Raw genomic sequence first — 15532 nt, forward strand, 5'->3', positions numbered from 1 at the left:
TTTTGGCCAGCCTTCCGCCCAGCTACATCCTTCAGAGCAGCCTTCTCCAGGCTCATCTCGGGGATCCCTGCCTAGACAGTGGAGACAGGCCCTGTGGGGAGCTTCTGGAAGTCATGCTAAGACTTCTATCAGATGGTAAGGGTCATGGCTTACTTTCTCTGGACCTTCCCTTGCGTGTTTAAGACACAGGTTGCCCGCCAGTGTGGAAATGCTGCCTGCGCCCGGTCTCTTCATATTGTGGCTTTGCATAGTTTGGGGACTTGGACTAAGACATTTTTGTGAAGCGTTTTCTTTTTCTTTCATTTTGTGCCTTCCCTGGGGCTTGAACTCAGGGCCTGAGCACTGTCCCTGAGCTTTTATGCTCAACAGCAGCACTCTACCATTTGAGCCAGAGCTCCACTTTTGGCTTTGTGCTGGCTGATTGGAGATAGGAATCTCAAAGATCCTCCTGAGCAGGCTGGCTTTGGACTGCCGTGGTCAGATCTCTGCCTCCTCAGTGGCTGCGATTCCAGGCGTGAGCCACCAGCTCCCAGCCTCTTTGTGAGTTTTGTTTTTTTTTTTTTTTTTTTTTTTTGGGTCCGGTCGTGGGGCCTGAACTCTGGGCCTGGGCGCTGTCCCTCAGCTCTTCAGCTCAAGGCTAGCGCTCTACCACTTGAACCACAGTGCCACTTCCGGCTTTTTCTTTCTTTTTCCTTATGTGGTGCTGAGGAATCGAAGCCAGGGCCTCAGGCAAGCAAGGCAAGCGCTCTACCACTGAGCCAACTTCCCAGCCCGTGAGTTTTGATTTTTAACGTGAAGTTAGAAAGCGGCCCCTTTCAAAGGCAGCAGAAGCCATGTCTCCACTGCCCCTTCCACTGCTCAGCAGCCGTTCCCAGTTCTCTGTGCTGCTTTCCCGTAGTGTATAGGGATGTGTCTCCAGGCAGAGGTAGGAAGAAGATGCTCAGGCTGGCCTGCACTTCCAACCCTTGGCCCTTTCTGATTGATTTTTTGTTCTACCCAACATTTCTTTGCAAATCCCTGTGCATCAGAGTGGAACCTCATGGGGCCGTGTGCCTCTGAAGCCGTAATACAAGCTTATTTTCTCTTGTGTAATAAGAGATAGGTGGGTAATAAAAATTCCTTTTTCTCCCAGCTCTGCAGACTCCTCCCTGGGAAACCTGATGACTTAATAACCAGTGTGTGAATCCAGAGGGGAGCCCCACCCAGGAAGTTCAGGGGTTCCAGCCTTGGCCTCGGCCTCCCACCCCGGGCTTCTGGAACTGATGAAAGACTGGGGAGCTTCACAGGCTCCCCGGGGCGTGTCGCCTGACTGGTTGAGCGGCCTGTGCTCTGGAGGCCTCTGACTGACACTGCAGTGGGGTGGGAGGCTGCGGCTTTGCTCGGTCCCCTTTCCCTGGCGCACACAGTCAGGATCTGCACACACTGGGGCGCCGCCACGGTCAGGAGGAGGCTCATGCATAAGGGGCATTTCCACACGCCAGTCGTCCTTCTGTCCCTCAAGTGAACTGTGGCAAGGACGAGGCGCTGGGAGCCCGATGGTCTATAACCCTTGCCCTAAACGCAGGCCACAGGGTCCCTGAGAACTGCGTTCCGCCTCTCAGGAGGAAAGCCTCTTCTGATATCAGGTCCATGAGGGGCCACTTGGCATGTGCGCCAGCCTGCCTTGTTGTCTCGGCCGCCATTCAGGTCCTAGGTGTTGTCACCGCTGTGTGGTGACTGACACAGAGGCCAGGCCGTGGGGTGAGAGGCTTCAGAGCCTGGAGCTCGGGCACAGCAGCAGTCATCACTGCCGCCCAGCACCCACAAATAGTAGGCGTTGGTTTGGGCTCAGAAAGGTAAAGCTTTACCTGCTCTCATGGAACGAGACAACAGAAGACGGTGGTGTAGTGACGTGTGCTCACAGTAGCAGCCACCTTGGCCTGGGAGAGCAGGCAAGGGCAGGGCTGTAGTCCTTGGACAAGGATACTCGCAGGAGAAGGGTGCTGGCAGGTAGGAGAGGGTCTGCTCAGACGCACACATGGTCAGCACCTGGGTGCTGCAAGGCCAAGACATGAGCTGGGCTCAGGAATTCGGAGCATTCAGGGTCAAGGTGGTGATCTGGCCCTGTGCTCATCGCCATACAGGAGGGGAAGGTTCTAGCGGAGGAGAAGCTAAGTAGTCCATGCCAGAATGGGTGTGGAGGGCAGGGACCCTGGCTGGAGAGGACAAACACGCCCTGGGTTTCCCAAGGCGGATTGATGGGCTCTCCTCAGAAGAGCCAGTCTGTGATTCGGTGTGTGTAACACAAGGAGCTTACACCACCCGCCAGGCTGGCACACCCTGCCACTCACAGGCCACACGCAGGCATGTGCATGCTGGCCCCTGCGCCCTGCACACCAGACACACTCCCTCTGCATCCCCCAGCACTCCAGCTCACGAGAAGGGGTGTTTCCCGCCCCTGGCCCCTGCCATGTGTCCTTTTAGAAAGGTCTAGTAGAACCTGGGGATGTATAGCCTGGGGAAGGAGGCTGGGTCTGAGGCGTCGAGTTCTCTTTGGCAGGACTTTGTGTTCTATGCGCCCCGCCTGAGGATCAACAAGCGAATCCTGCAGCTGTGCATGGGGAACCACGAGCTGTACATGCGCCGCCGGAAGCCGGACACCATCGAGGTGCAGCAGATGAAGGCGCAGGCGCGGGAGGAGAAGCACCAGAAGCAGCTGGAACGGTGAGTGGCCCGGTGCGGGGTGCCACGGCCTGCTGTGCCCAGCAGTGCCCTGAGGTGCCCTGACGTAGCTGTGCTGTTCCCGGTCGGACGGGCCTCTCACCAGGCCTCCAGACCCGGGGCATTAGTGTTCTGAGGGTGTTGCTCTGAGCCTGGGCCGTGTCTGGCAGAGGCCACCCCGGAGCACCACTCAGCTCCCCGCATGACCGAGACACGGCACGCCGGCAGCCCCCACGGGAAATGCCCTCTGCACCTGCCCAAGCCTAACCTCCCTGTGCCTCGGTCTCCTCTCTGTACCAGGCAACAGCTGGAAACGGAGAAGAAGAGGAGAGAAACTGTGGAAAGGGAGAAGGAGCAGATGCTGCGGGAGAAGGAGGAGCTGATGCTGCGGCTGCAGGACTACGAGCAGAAGACCAAGAAAGCTGAGAAAGGTCAGGAACTGACTGTCGCCGCACCGTGGGGTTGCTGTGGGGTTGGCATTTCTGTCCCACCAAAGGTCAGGCAGGCCGGCAGCCAGGGAGGGTGTTCCTTCCAGAGTGCATGTGTCTGTTTAACACAGCACCCCAAAACAGAGGCATAGAACAGAGAAACAATAAGAGGAAATGATCAATGATTTGGGTTCAAAAACAATTCTTGAGTTTGGCACCAGGAATCCTAGCCACTCAGAGGGTTGAGATCTGAGGATCTCAGTTCAAAGCCAGCCTGAGCAGGAAAGCCTGTGAGACTTAATCTCCAATGAACCCAAGTAAAAGCAGGAAGTGGAGCTGTGGCTCAAGTGGTAGTACACTGGCCTTGGGCAGAAAAGCTAAGGGTCAGCTGAGTTCAAGTCCCAGTATGCACACACACAAAGTAATTTTGCCCTTAATTTACTTCTATGCAGATTATTTGTAATTTTCCCACCTTTTGCAATAAGTGCCAAAGTACCACCATTATCCCAATGAGAACATTAAGATTTAGCGAGGGGGAGTTGTCGACCTGTCGTCAGTCCGCAGGGAGCAGCTGAGTCAGCTTGACTCAACTCCCTGGCCAGACCTCACTGCCCATCTACAGCTGCCCACAACCCGGCTGTTCCTCCAGCCAGTCCGGGTCATGTGATCAGCCTGCCCTTGAGGGGCTCTCATTGTAGCTAGATTGCTGTCTGCTAGAGCCTGGGAAGAGCCTGGCAAGGCCTGTGTTCTAGGCAGTGCCCCGGTGATATGGGAGCCAAGGTCAGACCTGGCCGGTGAAGGGATGTCTGACCAGTTCCACGGAGCAGTTTCTAGCCATCTTGAGGAAGTTGTCACGGGAGCACAAGGACTCCCGAGGGGAGGCTCATGGTCCAGTGATTGTGGTTCTCCTGCCTCCCCTGGGGTGGGGACAGAAAGCCAGGACTGTGAGTCCCTGGCCCGGGCTTGAACCGTTCACTCTGGCCCCCCCTTCTGCACAGAACTCTCGGACCAGATCGAGAGAGCCCTGCAGCTGGAGGAGGAGAGGAAGCGAGCGCAGGAGGATGCGGAGCGGCTGGAGGCCGACCGAGTTGCCGCCCTGCGTGCCAAGGAGGAGTTGGAGAGACAGGCGCAGGATCAGATAAAGAGCCAGGAGCAGCTGGTGAGGATTGCCTGGGTTTCAAGACGCTGAATTATGGAGAGACTGACTCTGGGGATGGAAGAGGCGACACCTGCCTTGCCGTGGCTTCCTCTGCCCCTGAAAGCGGATCTGCTGCAGGTGACGGCAGCTGCAGGGCAAGGGGCCGGGGCCTCGTCCACAGCCCGTCAGAGGTGGCCACAGGTGTCCAACAACCCTCGGTGACCGCGGGCGGCCCGGATGGAACCCGATGGCCCTCGGTGAGGGAGGAGGGGCTGGCTGCAGCTCGCCACAGGAAGGCCGTTGGCAGACACTGGAGAATTCTCATTCACAAATAGACTGCCTCAAGCGTTCTAGAAAACACATTTTGCTTTGTCTTTTCTTCCCAGGCCGCAGAACTGGCGGAGTACACCGCCAAGATCGCGCTCCTGGAGGAGGCGCGGAGGCGCAAGGAGGACGAGGTGGAGGAATGGCAGCACCGGGTGAGTGTGCGCCTCGCGGAGGCCCCGGGGCCGAGGGCACCGCTGGGACTGCCCCTCCGCGCGGGGCGGGGGCTTCACAGCCTTTCCTGATGCCAGCTGACCTCGCGCAGTAGAAATCGCCGAGGAATAGGCCCAGCCTCGTACTCTTGCGTGGGATGAGCAGCCGAACAAAGACCTGCTTATTCCTTCCCGCCACCTGAGCGTTGGGCCAGGATTGGAAACTTGTTCTACATCCAGTCTCCTGTGTGCCCCCATAGCAGGGTTGAGGTGGCTGAAGTAAGACCTGGCAGTTGGAATTTGCTACACAGGACCTTGCACAACTCCACACGCTGGGCCTGGTGTTGAACAGTGTGGCGGAAAGGGGCGCACTTCTGAGCCCTGTCTCTTTACTGCACAACAGAGCTGTCTCCAGCTCGTGAGCCCACCCTGTGAACAAAAGACCATGTGTGCGGCCCCAGGCAGATTTGATCAGCTGTAGCTGTAGTCAGGATGTTCCCTCGCCTGTGGTCCTGCCTGCCCCGCAGGACGGCAGGGAAGCAGCAGGTCACATCATGGACCCCATAAGCCCTCCCCCACACTCCCTACTGCCTGTGACCTCTACCTCTGGGGTCCCTGCCTGGGGCTGCTCCTTCACTGTCTTCCACCACATTTCCCAGGCCCCATTCCAGCTCACCAACCTGTTATAAGCAGGTGAGGCGCAGCGCTCTCCATACTGCTGGTGGGGGTGGTGGGATGGGCCTGTGCCCTGGGTCGCTGCAGGACAGACTCACGGCAACAGAGGAGGAGGTGCCTGAAGTCCAGTCGCTCGAGGAGAGAGGAGGCCCACACCCAGTGCTCCTGCGCCTCTGCGGGTGCTCATAGTGGAGGGTTGGGTTCCTTTCTTGCTAGGCAGGCCCGAGTGGGGCCACACGCCCACCCCCTTTGGGCTTCTGTTTTTATTTTGTTTTATAATATGGATAAGGTCTCATGCTTTTCCACAGTCCAGCCTTGGACCCCAGTCCTCCGACCTATAACCTCCCATGTAGCTGGGCGCCCTGGTGTCTCGCCACACCCACCTTCTTTGTTGAGATCCAGTCTTGTTAACTTTTTGCCCGGCAGGGCACAAATGTCCACCTCCCGAGTAGCTGAGATTACAGACATCAGCCATAACACCCAGCTCTCCCATTATTAGCATATGTCAGGATTCTATGCAGATGAAAGGGGGAAAGGCGACCCGAAGAGATGTCCAATCTCTGCCATGTGTCTGCCATGTGCCGTGGACGGGAGGGGGGAGCTCAGCCTGTGGGACTCCCTCCCAGTTGCTTCTGAACCCCTTGCTCCTCCGAGGGGACCCCACCTCGTAAGTGTCTACCCCTCTGCCACCATGCAAGAGCTGCGGGGAGGAGCTCGCCTGTTGTGTCATTTGCTCCCCAAAGGCCAAAGAAGCCCAGGACGACCTGGTGAAGACCAAGGAGGAGCTGCACCTGGTGATGACCGCGCCGCCACCGCCGCCGCCCCCGGCCTACGAGCCGGTGAGCTACCCTGCCAGTTACCACGTGCAGGAGAACCTGCAGGAGGAGGGCGCCGAGTCTACCGGCTACAGCGCCGAGCTGTCCAGCGAGGGCATCCTCGATGATCGCAACGAGGAGAAGCGCATCACCGAGGCCGAAAAGAACGAGCGCGTGCAGCGGCAGCTGCTGGTGAGCGAGGCAGCCCGGTCCCCCGGCCCCGGCCCCCCCAGCCCCCACGTCCCTGACCCTGGCTGCTTCCCACCCACAGACCCTGAGCAACGAGCTGTCCCAGGCCAGAGATGAGAACAAGAGGACCCACAACGACCTCATCCATAACGAGAACATGCGGCAGGGCCGGGACAAGTACAAGACCCTGCGGCAGATCCGGCAGGGCAACACCAAGCAGCGCATCGACGAGTTCGAGGCCATGTAACGGCCGGGGCCTGAGCCGAGGCCCCAGGCTTTAGCGTAATTCAATCTAGAAACCCCTCCGTGTGTCCCAGGGGCCCTCCAGGGGAAGTGCTCAGGGCCAGGAGCCCGAGGAAGTCCCCAGCTTGCTTTCCCCCACTTGTATCATAGTGCCAAAGAGGCCTGATTTGTCTTATTGTTTTCGTTGGGTTTTTTTGTTTTTGTTTTTGAGTTATTGAATCCCTGCCTGTTCTCTGCTTGGAGCAGGGCAAATGGAATTAAGTTGCCTGTAAAATTCTGAGTCACCTCTGTTGGTCCATGTGACCCAAGTTTCTGTATCATTAAAGAAAACCACGTCGTGGCTTCCATCTGTGCCATACTGCCTCTGGTTCTGAGACGAGCTCCAGCCCCTGTGCTCTTGCTTTCCAGGAAAGGTCCATCTGCATGTTTCTGTGGGGAGGGGAGAAAGTTATTTTGGAAATCTGAGCCTATACCACTCCTCCACACAATGATTCCCTTCTTCCAGCATCTGCTGCAGCAGTTCGAGTCTGCAGTGGTCATTCACAGCGAACGGTACAGGACTCTTGATACACTGCGATGTTAGTCTTCTTCATAGAATATATCATTGGGCTTCTCTACCTAACTCATTCATGATCAGCTCTAGGACATAGTATTTATATATAAGGGTTTGTAACATTAGTTTTTAAAAGGGAAAGTTTTGTTCTGTATATTTTGTTACCTTTTACAGAATAAAAATTACATATTAAAAAATAAAAACAAACACGTGACCATGGCACCGGCTCTGGAGTAAGAGCAGAAAGCCACAGCCTGCTGAAATCACAGCTGTACAAATTTTCTTTTACTGTTCTTTGTACATATAACCATACACGTCCAATTCCTAAGCTTGTTCGAAAAATGCTGTTGCTAGATGATTCCGACTCCAGCCATGAAGGGACTTTGACCTGCTTCCATTCATCCACACGCCTGAAAGACCATCAAACAGCTGCTCTCCCGAGCCCGGATCCTTCCCCCTGCTACCCTGTGCGGCCTTCCCAGTCTGCGGGCTAACACCAGCCTGCAGGCGTACGCAATAAAAGCTCTCCTAGGCACTGCAGCCCAGGGTGTCTGCTTGTGTGGGGTTGGGGTGCCAAGGACTTACCGAGGGTTCTCTGCAGGGCCCGCAAGTCTGAACATTTATTGAAATCTGACCATTTCCCTGTAACCCACCCAAGTCTCATCTGTGTGACGCTCTGGTCCTTGCGTATACAGACGTGGTGTGGACTGCATTCTAGGCTCCTGGGGTCTTGTCCAGCAATGGCCCCTCAGGGCCACCAGCCCGCACCCCAGCACGGCAGCCTGGAGCTTCACCTCAGTGCAGGGTGAGGGTCATGTCTGTCCATAAATTGGGGCTGGAAAGCACTTTCTGCCACCGGAGCTTTGACTGAGAACACGTGCCCGCGTCGTCAGCTGCACCTGCCTCTGTGATGGTAGAGACAAATAAGCGTGGGGATGGGGTGAGGACATAGCCCATCCCTTTTAAACACAAGGACCAAGGAAAGTCTTCCTTCTGACTGGAAACTGTATAATAAAGCTGACCACAGATGACTGAGTGACCCCACCACAGCCCCGCTGATAGGAAGTACATGGCATTTCTGAGGTCGGGGTGGGGGGGAGGAGTCGGCGCCCAGGGCCAAGGCTGTGGGCAGAGGGGTCACGAGGGGCAGAGGGGGTGGTGCTTGGTCAAGCTTCCTTCTAGAAACTTCAGTCTTGTTTAGTAATTCTCAGTGGGAGGCTGGCGGCCTGTGCACAGGTGTGGGGGATGTGGCAGTGTGGGAGCCGCTGGCTGCTGGGGCACAGAGTCTCCCCACAAGCAGAGGGCTAACCCCCCCCACCTCCCAGCAGACCCCCTGTGGGCCACACTGAATAGTCTGCCCTTTCTGATTTGTCCTTTGTTTGGGGTAAGGTATTTTCCTTTCAGAAAATAATCCTCTTAATAGTTGACACCAGCCACAAAAGTAGATTCTGTGCCTTGCCCACTTTAAGGCCTAAAACTTTCACTGCTTTAACAGATGTAAATCTGATTTAAATTGCCCACATACTTGGCTGTATTACCGTTCTGTTGCCGAGTTAAACCTGCATCTCGGGATTCCCATTTAGGGCAGTTGAGGCAGTTTCAAAGCTAATGAAGTCACTGCCACTGTAGACGGATTTTTCTCTCTTCTCATGACTGCAATGAACAGCAAAGCTGTGGCCCGTTGCTGGATAAGCACTGGGGACTCAACAAGCACTTACCTGAGCCCAGTCTGGCTCTGCCCAGCAGGCGGTCACTCATCCCAAACAGGGCCTGGTCCCAGACAGTCAGCTCCAAGCTGGACTGCCTCAGCTGAGCCGGGGTGACGCCACTGAACACAAAGGGGTGCTTCCACTGCGGGCAGGCCTGCTTCTTGAGCACTGGTGACCTCAGCCGCAGTTTCTGTTGGTCCGGCAGAGTGAGGCAGCTGAAGAGGGACACAGGAACCTCTGAGCTCAGTGTCCAGCAACAGCCCCCCCCCCGCCCCTTCCGCAGTAAGACGCATGACCCAGCGTGGACACGTCCGACTCAAAGTGAACGCTCTAAACCAGCCTGGAAAGCTCAAGGGCTGGCCTCGGGCCCTCACAGAATTTCTCTGAATTTAGGTCAGCGATGAAGGCTGCTGGCATCCTCAGTCTCTCCTTACCACCCACTGGTGATACAACCCAGGAGGTGGGCACTGCCCGGGGACCGGGGCTCTATAGACTTGGGATCTCATTTTGTTCCCTTCTCCTGAGGCAAATACATTCTGAAAGCCCAACTCTCCCAAGGCCTGACACAGAAACAACAAGGTTAGGACACAGGCTTCTGTGGGGATGAGGTAGGCCATGACGACATTCTGTCAGCCACTGGCGGTCTGCACGTCAGTATAACTATTGGTGCTTGCTTTTCTGTCGGAGAAACCAACACACTCGTAACCTATAGTAAGTAACTAAGAATGAAATGTGGAGCCAGGTGCTGCGGGCTTACGCCGGTAACGCTAGCTACACAGGAGGCTGAGATCTGAGAAGGGAGGATCAAAGCCAACCTGGACAGGAAAGGGTGAGATTCTTATCTCCACTAAATTACCCAAAAAGCCAGAAGTGGAGCTGTGGCTTAAAGTGGTAGAGCAAATGAAGGTCAGGGATAGCACCTGGGCACTAAGTTCAAGACCCAAGACCAGACGGAAAAAAAATGTGGAGCCATCACAGAGTGGTTTATCCAATTAAGTGAGGAAATATTGACTTGAACCCACTATTTTTTCATACTTGATTTCAAAACTGATTGATATAAAATAAGAACTGGTACAATCTGAGTTTCTGGTTAAATGTAATGACTATATCCCATGAATTCTTGGATACTGGACTTTCATAGGAGAGCTATAGTAAGATGAAATTTTAAATGCCCTGTGCTTTCTGGTATTTTCTACAGGTTCTGGGACTGGAGTACAGAATCAGTAAACCGTATTACCTCTACTAACACTTACCCCTTAACAAATGAGTTTAAGGTCCCATCTGAGCGCACAGGTAAATTCTTGGCTCCCAGAACCACCAAGCAGAGTTGACCATCAAGGGCCAGCTGATCTGTCCCTGGAAGGAAAGACAGAGTTTTCGTCAAATGCATTTCTCCTGATACCTTGAGCGGGCAGTACCAGCTCCTCAAAGCCGGCCATTCTGCCGGATGATGGTATGGCCTCCACCCCAAGAGCAGGGGAAGGGGTACATGGGTCCTGCCCATGCACTGCCTGCTAAGTGGTCAGCGTGATACCCGGGTCGAGGTTTCTAAAGCCCTAGGAAGGCAGGAGCTACAGAGAGGGCTGGGAGCCCACAAGGGAGGGAAGATGTAGAAGCGTTAGTCTGGTTGAAATCAATGGTTCTGGAAACGAAGAACCTCAGGCTGCTGCCACAGAAGGACAGATGGACATGGCCACGGGTGCTGGCTGCTGGTGGCCCGTGCGATCAGAAGCAGAATTTCCTCTGTTTGCCAGTAGCAAGTCACTGAGCAATGCAGCGGAGCCCTGAGCTCTCCCCATCGCCCCTCTCTGTCCTCAGGCTCATGTGCGTCACATTAGCTAAGCCTCTGTCTACGGTGCTCATGTCACATTAGCTAAGCCTCTGTCTACGTGCTCGAGGCTCTGTCCTTTCTCACTCGGCCTGCTAGTCCCCTCTGAGCCCTGGGATCCAGTAGCTTGCGAAGCCCTGGTGGTTTCTGAAAAGCCAATGCCCCCCATGTGACACACACTGGTGTTTCCCTTCTGGCTGTCCAATCTGCCACTTGAGGGAAGGCAGGGGGAGTCTAGGAGCCAGTGTCTTTACAGTGTGTGAAGTGGGTGTGAAGGCCTTGGCTGCCATGTCCCTCACATCGTGGTTTGGGGACATACACCACCCCCTTTCCAGGCTGCTTCTCCATCACCATGTGAGTTCCTGGGGCACCCCGGATCTGCAGGTGGTGGGAAGGAAATGCTAGGAAGTCCTACAATCCTGAGCCCACGTCTATGCCTGCCTGCCTGCCTGCCTGCCAGGCTTTGGGAACCGAACCATGACCCAGACAAGTGCTCAGCCGGCCTGAGGTCACCTACCTTCCTGAGCCTCTTGGGGCTTTCTAGGCCCCGCAGGAAGGACCAATTTAGCCCGGACAGCAAGTTCTCCATTATTCTGAGGAACATTGTCTTCGCATTTCTCACCCTGTGGGAAAGAGGCAGACTTCAGAGGCGGGACCCGCCCCTCTTCACCCCTACCTCCAAGCCACCCAAGAACCTCCTTGCTATTCTGGTTGCCTCTGCTGTGTCCATATACCCCCCCCCACTACCCCTGCAAAAGCTCTCGGGCCTGCAGAGCCTGGGGTGAGGTGGGCATGGGTGTGACACACGGTCCTTCTCCATCCTTGGACTTATCTCGGCCATGCTCACCACCCCCTGCAAGCCACCGCTGACAGGGGCCAAGAAGCAGGCCGATGAGAGCAAGCCAGCCCTAAGGAAAGCTGTGCACAGATCTGAAAACAGTAAATAAGATCTGGCTTCCCCACCTTCACCCTCCCCCCCCCCCCCCCCGCCACCTCAGCCATTCCATCCAGGTCATTAGGGACTCGAGCCAAGGTTCACGGTGAGCACTGGAGTCTACAGAGCTCACAGATTGTGCCCCAGCCCAGGACTGGACACTGAGCTGTGGGTGTCTGGCAGCACCTTGTCCTGACCCCCTGCTGAGCCCCCCCACCCCACCCCGAGGCAGCTTCTCTGGTCATGAGTCATTTTGCCCACACGTAAAGAAGAGCCCTGGGAAAGATGACCCTGAATTCCAGCCAATCTTTCACCCCGGGGTGGGCACAGCAGGCTAAGAAGGATCCACGCACAGTGGCCTATGGCTCTAGTATAAGGAGCAGCTCTTGGTGATCACAAAGGGCCCTGGTTCCTCAGGAGCCACGCAGGCTGGCCTGTGTCCACGCTGAAGCGTTGCTGAAGCGTTTCTGCCTGGTCTGAGATGCCCATTGAGATACAGCCTCTGCCATCCTGCATATCTGGAAATCAGATGCCAGCGCCACAATCCTCTGCTGTCAGAGCCCTGGGGTACAGGGCCTATGAGCCACACCGCATTCAGTGTTGAGCCCTGATTTCTTAGCTGGCCCGGGGAGGGACGCTGTTGAGATTGGCACACTCTGCTTCCGGCCTGCTTGCCTTAGGAGGCTTTCTAGAGGAGGCCCAGTCGGACAAGCCTGCTGGTGATCTGTGTAAGCCCAGGCCCACACCAGATGCCGCCCACAGAGGTGTTGCAGTGGGAGAGTGACTTTCTCAGGAAGGCTAGTCTCAACAGCAATGGGGGGGGGGGGCTGGGAAGGTGGCTCAGTGGTAAAGCGCTTGCCTTGCATGCATGAGGCCCTAGGTTCGATTCCTCAGCACCACATAAGCAAAAAGAAAAAAAAGCCGGAAGTGGCACTGTGGCTCAAGTAGTAGAGCGCTAGCCTTGAGCTGAAGAGCTGAGGGACAGCGCCCACGCCCAGAGTTCAGGCCCCACGGCCGGACCCAAAAAAAAAAAACCAGTGATGGGACGCCCAGCCTCACAGACATCACCTTGGCCCAGAGGGAATACCAGCAGAAGGCCCGCGTCGCGCTGTCCTCAAAGTCCCACGTGGCCAGAGGAACGATCACTTCGCCAAGGAATGCCCTCCGAGCCAGAGCGCCCAGGTGCCACACGGACACCTGCAGCTTCCGGGTGGCCAGCTGGGAAAGGTCTATGTGATACTGCGGGAACAGAGCGGAGGTGCTGAGTGGAGGGCTCTGGCCCCGCCCCCCGGGCTGACGCGGGCAGCGCCCCCCACCCCCACCCCATCCCCAGAGCTGGCTGCAGCTTGGCCTGGTATGGCCAAGCTGACTGGAGTCGGGGAAGGCGGAAGAAAAGGGTGTGCCCTCTGCCTTCTGCCCAAATTCACCAGGACCCACTTCTCAGTACAAGGATGGACGCCCTAGGATCTGAACTTGCACCTGGCCCAGACCATCCCCAGCCAGCGCCATCCTAAAGTAGTAAAAGCTAGGTTGAAAAAACATAATAACGTTTGTATCTACGTGTGTCCTGCTGGTACATGGGCTTGAACTGAAAGACTGAGCGCTGTCCCTTAGCTTGTTGCTCAAGGCTGGCACTCTACCACTTGAGCCACACCCTCACTCCTGGCTTTTTGGTGGTTAACTACAGACAAAAACCTCCCAGACTTTTTCTTCCCAAGCTGGTTTTGGACCTCCATCTTCAGATCTCAGCCTCCTGAGTAGCTAGGATTTCAAGCGTGAGCCACTGGAGCCTGGGTATTCTGTAAGAGTCTTGAGGACCTCTCTGCCTGAGGCTGCCTGCAACCTCAATCCTCCCACACCAGCTTCCACAGTAGCCAGGATTACAGGCATGAGCCACAGTGCCCCACTCAGAAAACTTTTGATGATCGATTTTGTGACCTTCAACTTTCTTGTGCACTTTTCTCAAAACTGACTGGAGACTGCTGTCATAGCTCATCATTTCCCAGTCTTCCCTGATGCCCGAGGTGGCAAAGCCTGGGGAAATGTGAACGGCTGGTTTGTGCAAGGCTTTCAAATGACCGACTGGCTCCCTCACCCCCATCTTTTCCATCCAGTTCAAGTCTGGCCTGTGTGGGGATGCTCTGAATTTGGACTAGAGCCACGACGATTCTTTCAAACTTCCTTGCAAGAGTTTTCCAGGACTACAAACTACTCACAACAGGCTGAAGAAAACCCACGGGCAAAAACAATTGTGGGTGAACAAATGCAGCCGTAGTCCTCACTAAACACTACATTGAAAGTGAACTTCCAACTTATAGGTGAGAATAGGAGGGGAAAAACTGCGAGAGAACAAGGGAAGGGTGTCACTGTCCAAAAAGAAACGTACTCATCACCTGATCTATGGACCTGTAGCCCCTCTGTCCACCAGCTTTATAACAATACAAAAATTAATTGTGATTTCCTTGAGCTTCTGTGTGCAACTGAATTAGATAGCTGGGGGTGTGGTTCAAGTGCTAGAGCATCGGCCTCCCAATGCAAAGCCCTGGTTTCAAACCACAGAAACCAAAGGAAAAATTCCTCAGAAATATGTGCATATGGTTAAAAAACACACTTTTAAAATTATATAATTAGGGCTGGGAAGGTGGCTCAGTGGTAGGGTGCTTGCCTTGCATGCAAGAGTCCCTGGGTTGGATTCCTTAGCACCACATAGGCAGAAAAAGCCTAAAGTGCTGCTGTGGCTCAAGTGGTAGAGCACTCGCCTTGAGCTGAAGAGCTGAGGGACAGCGCCCAGGCCCAGAGTTCAAGCCTCACGATTGACCAAAAAAGAAATTTATATACTTAAGTTTGTCTAAAATAGCCTTTAGAAACCTCTGTCTAGCATAAAAATACCTCATTAAACGTTTAATGATGGAACTGGAGGTATGGCTCATCTAGCAGAGCACCAGCCGTGAATGAAAATGCTGGCTGAGCCCCAGCCCAAAAAAAGTATGATGAGTAATTTTAGGTAGCAACTTAAAATGTGTGAGGTGACATCACTTTAAATTTTCTCCTAGTGGGCACGTGGCTTGGCAAATAGCCACGTGACTGGCCTAGGATGGCTTGCCTGTGTGTGGCCGGCTGCAGCCAGCAGCATGGACGGACGGACGTGTGCAAAAGAGGCAACAGAGCCTCTCAGGCCGCAGCCACACCTGCTGAGTCAGAGCTCATAACTTAAAGAAACAATCCCAGAGGCTTCCCGGGGGGCCGCCCGTGGGCCCGGCTTCCCGTGAGGCCGCTGCAGTCCCAGCTCTGGTCGGTAAGCGAGGATTCCAATGCCTGCCTCAGTATACAGACAGCCCTTGGCAACAGCAGGGACCCAGGAAACAAACAATGGCTATTATTATTTAATGAACTTGGGCTCTGTGCCAGCTGCCCAGATGGCCCCTGGCTGCCAGTTCACAGACACCCCTACTTGCCAAGGAAGACAAACAAAGCCCTCTCTTCTTGCCAGCAGCAGACAGCAGAGCTTGTGGGATACCCAGTTCTGGCTGAGGCCCCCAGGGCTGGGCTTCACGTCTGGCTGGGGCTCCCACAGCCAGCTCTGTGCCCAGGCCCAGTCTCCCCACCCCAAATCAGAGCAGAAGGCCTGGGCTCTGTCCTAAACCTAGTCAGATTTCTTAGCATCAAAGAACACCAGGGGGAAAAAGTCCTTCATAAAAAAACAAAACAAAACAAAAAAAGTTTTCCTTCATATGTGGAAGTTAGATCTACATGATAAACATATGAAAATATATGCAGAATCATAATTAACAACATAAAAACCAAGAAGGATCACGTGGTGTTGGGAGAAAAGGTCAAGAGGAGC

General features: G+C 55.0%; 2 protein-coding genes across 14 annotated transcripts in view; one reads left to right on the top strand and one right to left on the bottom strand.

The window, feature by feature from the left end:
• Ezr (ezrin) overlaps window positions 1-7009 on the top strand; it is a 45360-nt gene extending 38351 nt beyond the window's left edge. The window contains exons 8-13 of the mRNA XM_070010428.1: window positions 2540-2703; window positions 3001-3131; window positions 4127-4287; window positions 4653-4745; window positions 6161-6424; window positions 6504-7009. Coding sequence (XP_069866529.1) covers window positions 2540-2703; window positions 3001-3131; window positions 4127-4287; window positions 4653-4745; window positions 6161-6424; window positions 6504-6668 — 978 coding nt within the window. The 3' untranslated portion in view covers window positions 6669-7009. The remainder of the gene's footprint in view (window positions 1-2539; window positions 2704-3000; window positions 3132-4126; window positions 4288-4652; window positions 4746-6160; window positions 6425-6503) is intronic.
• Window positions 7010-7808: 799 nt separating this feature from the next.
• Window positions 7809-15532, bottom strand: part of Sytl3 (synaptotagmin like 3) — a 60254-nt gene continuing 52530 nt past the window's right edge. For all 13 annotated transcript variants that reach the window (XM_070010419.1, XM_070010421.1, XM_070010420.1 and 10 more), the window contains 5 exons: window positions 12757-12927; window positions 11272-11377; window positions 10180-10282; window positions 8936-9141; window positions 7809-8122 (listed from right to left, as the gene is read on the bottom strand). In XM_070010419.1, the coding sequence (XP_069866520.1) occupies window positions 8013-8122; window positions 8936-9141; window positions 10180-10282; window positions 11272-11377; window positions 12757-12927 (696 nt within the window). In that variant the 3' untranslated portion in view covers window positions 7809-8012. The remainder of the gene's footprint in view (window positions 8123-8935; window positions 9142-10179; window positions 10283-11271; window positions 11378-12756; window positions 12928-15532) is intronic.

Source organism: Dipodomys merriami, unplaced genomic scaffold, assembly GCF_024711535.1.
Source record: "Dipodomys merriami isolate MVZ:Mamm:240054 unplaced genomic scaffold, mDipMer1.0.p SCAF_8, whole genome shotgun sequence".
Taxonomy (NCBI): Eukaryota; Metazoa; Chordata; class Mammalia; order Rodentia; family Heteromyidae; genus Dipodomys; species Dipodomys merriami.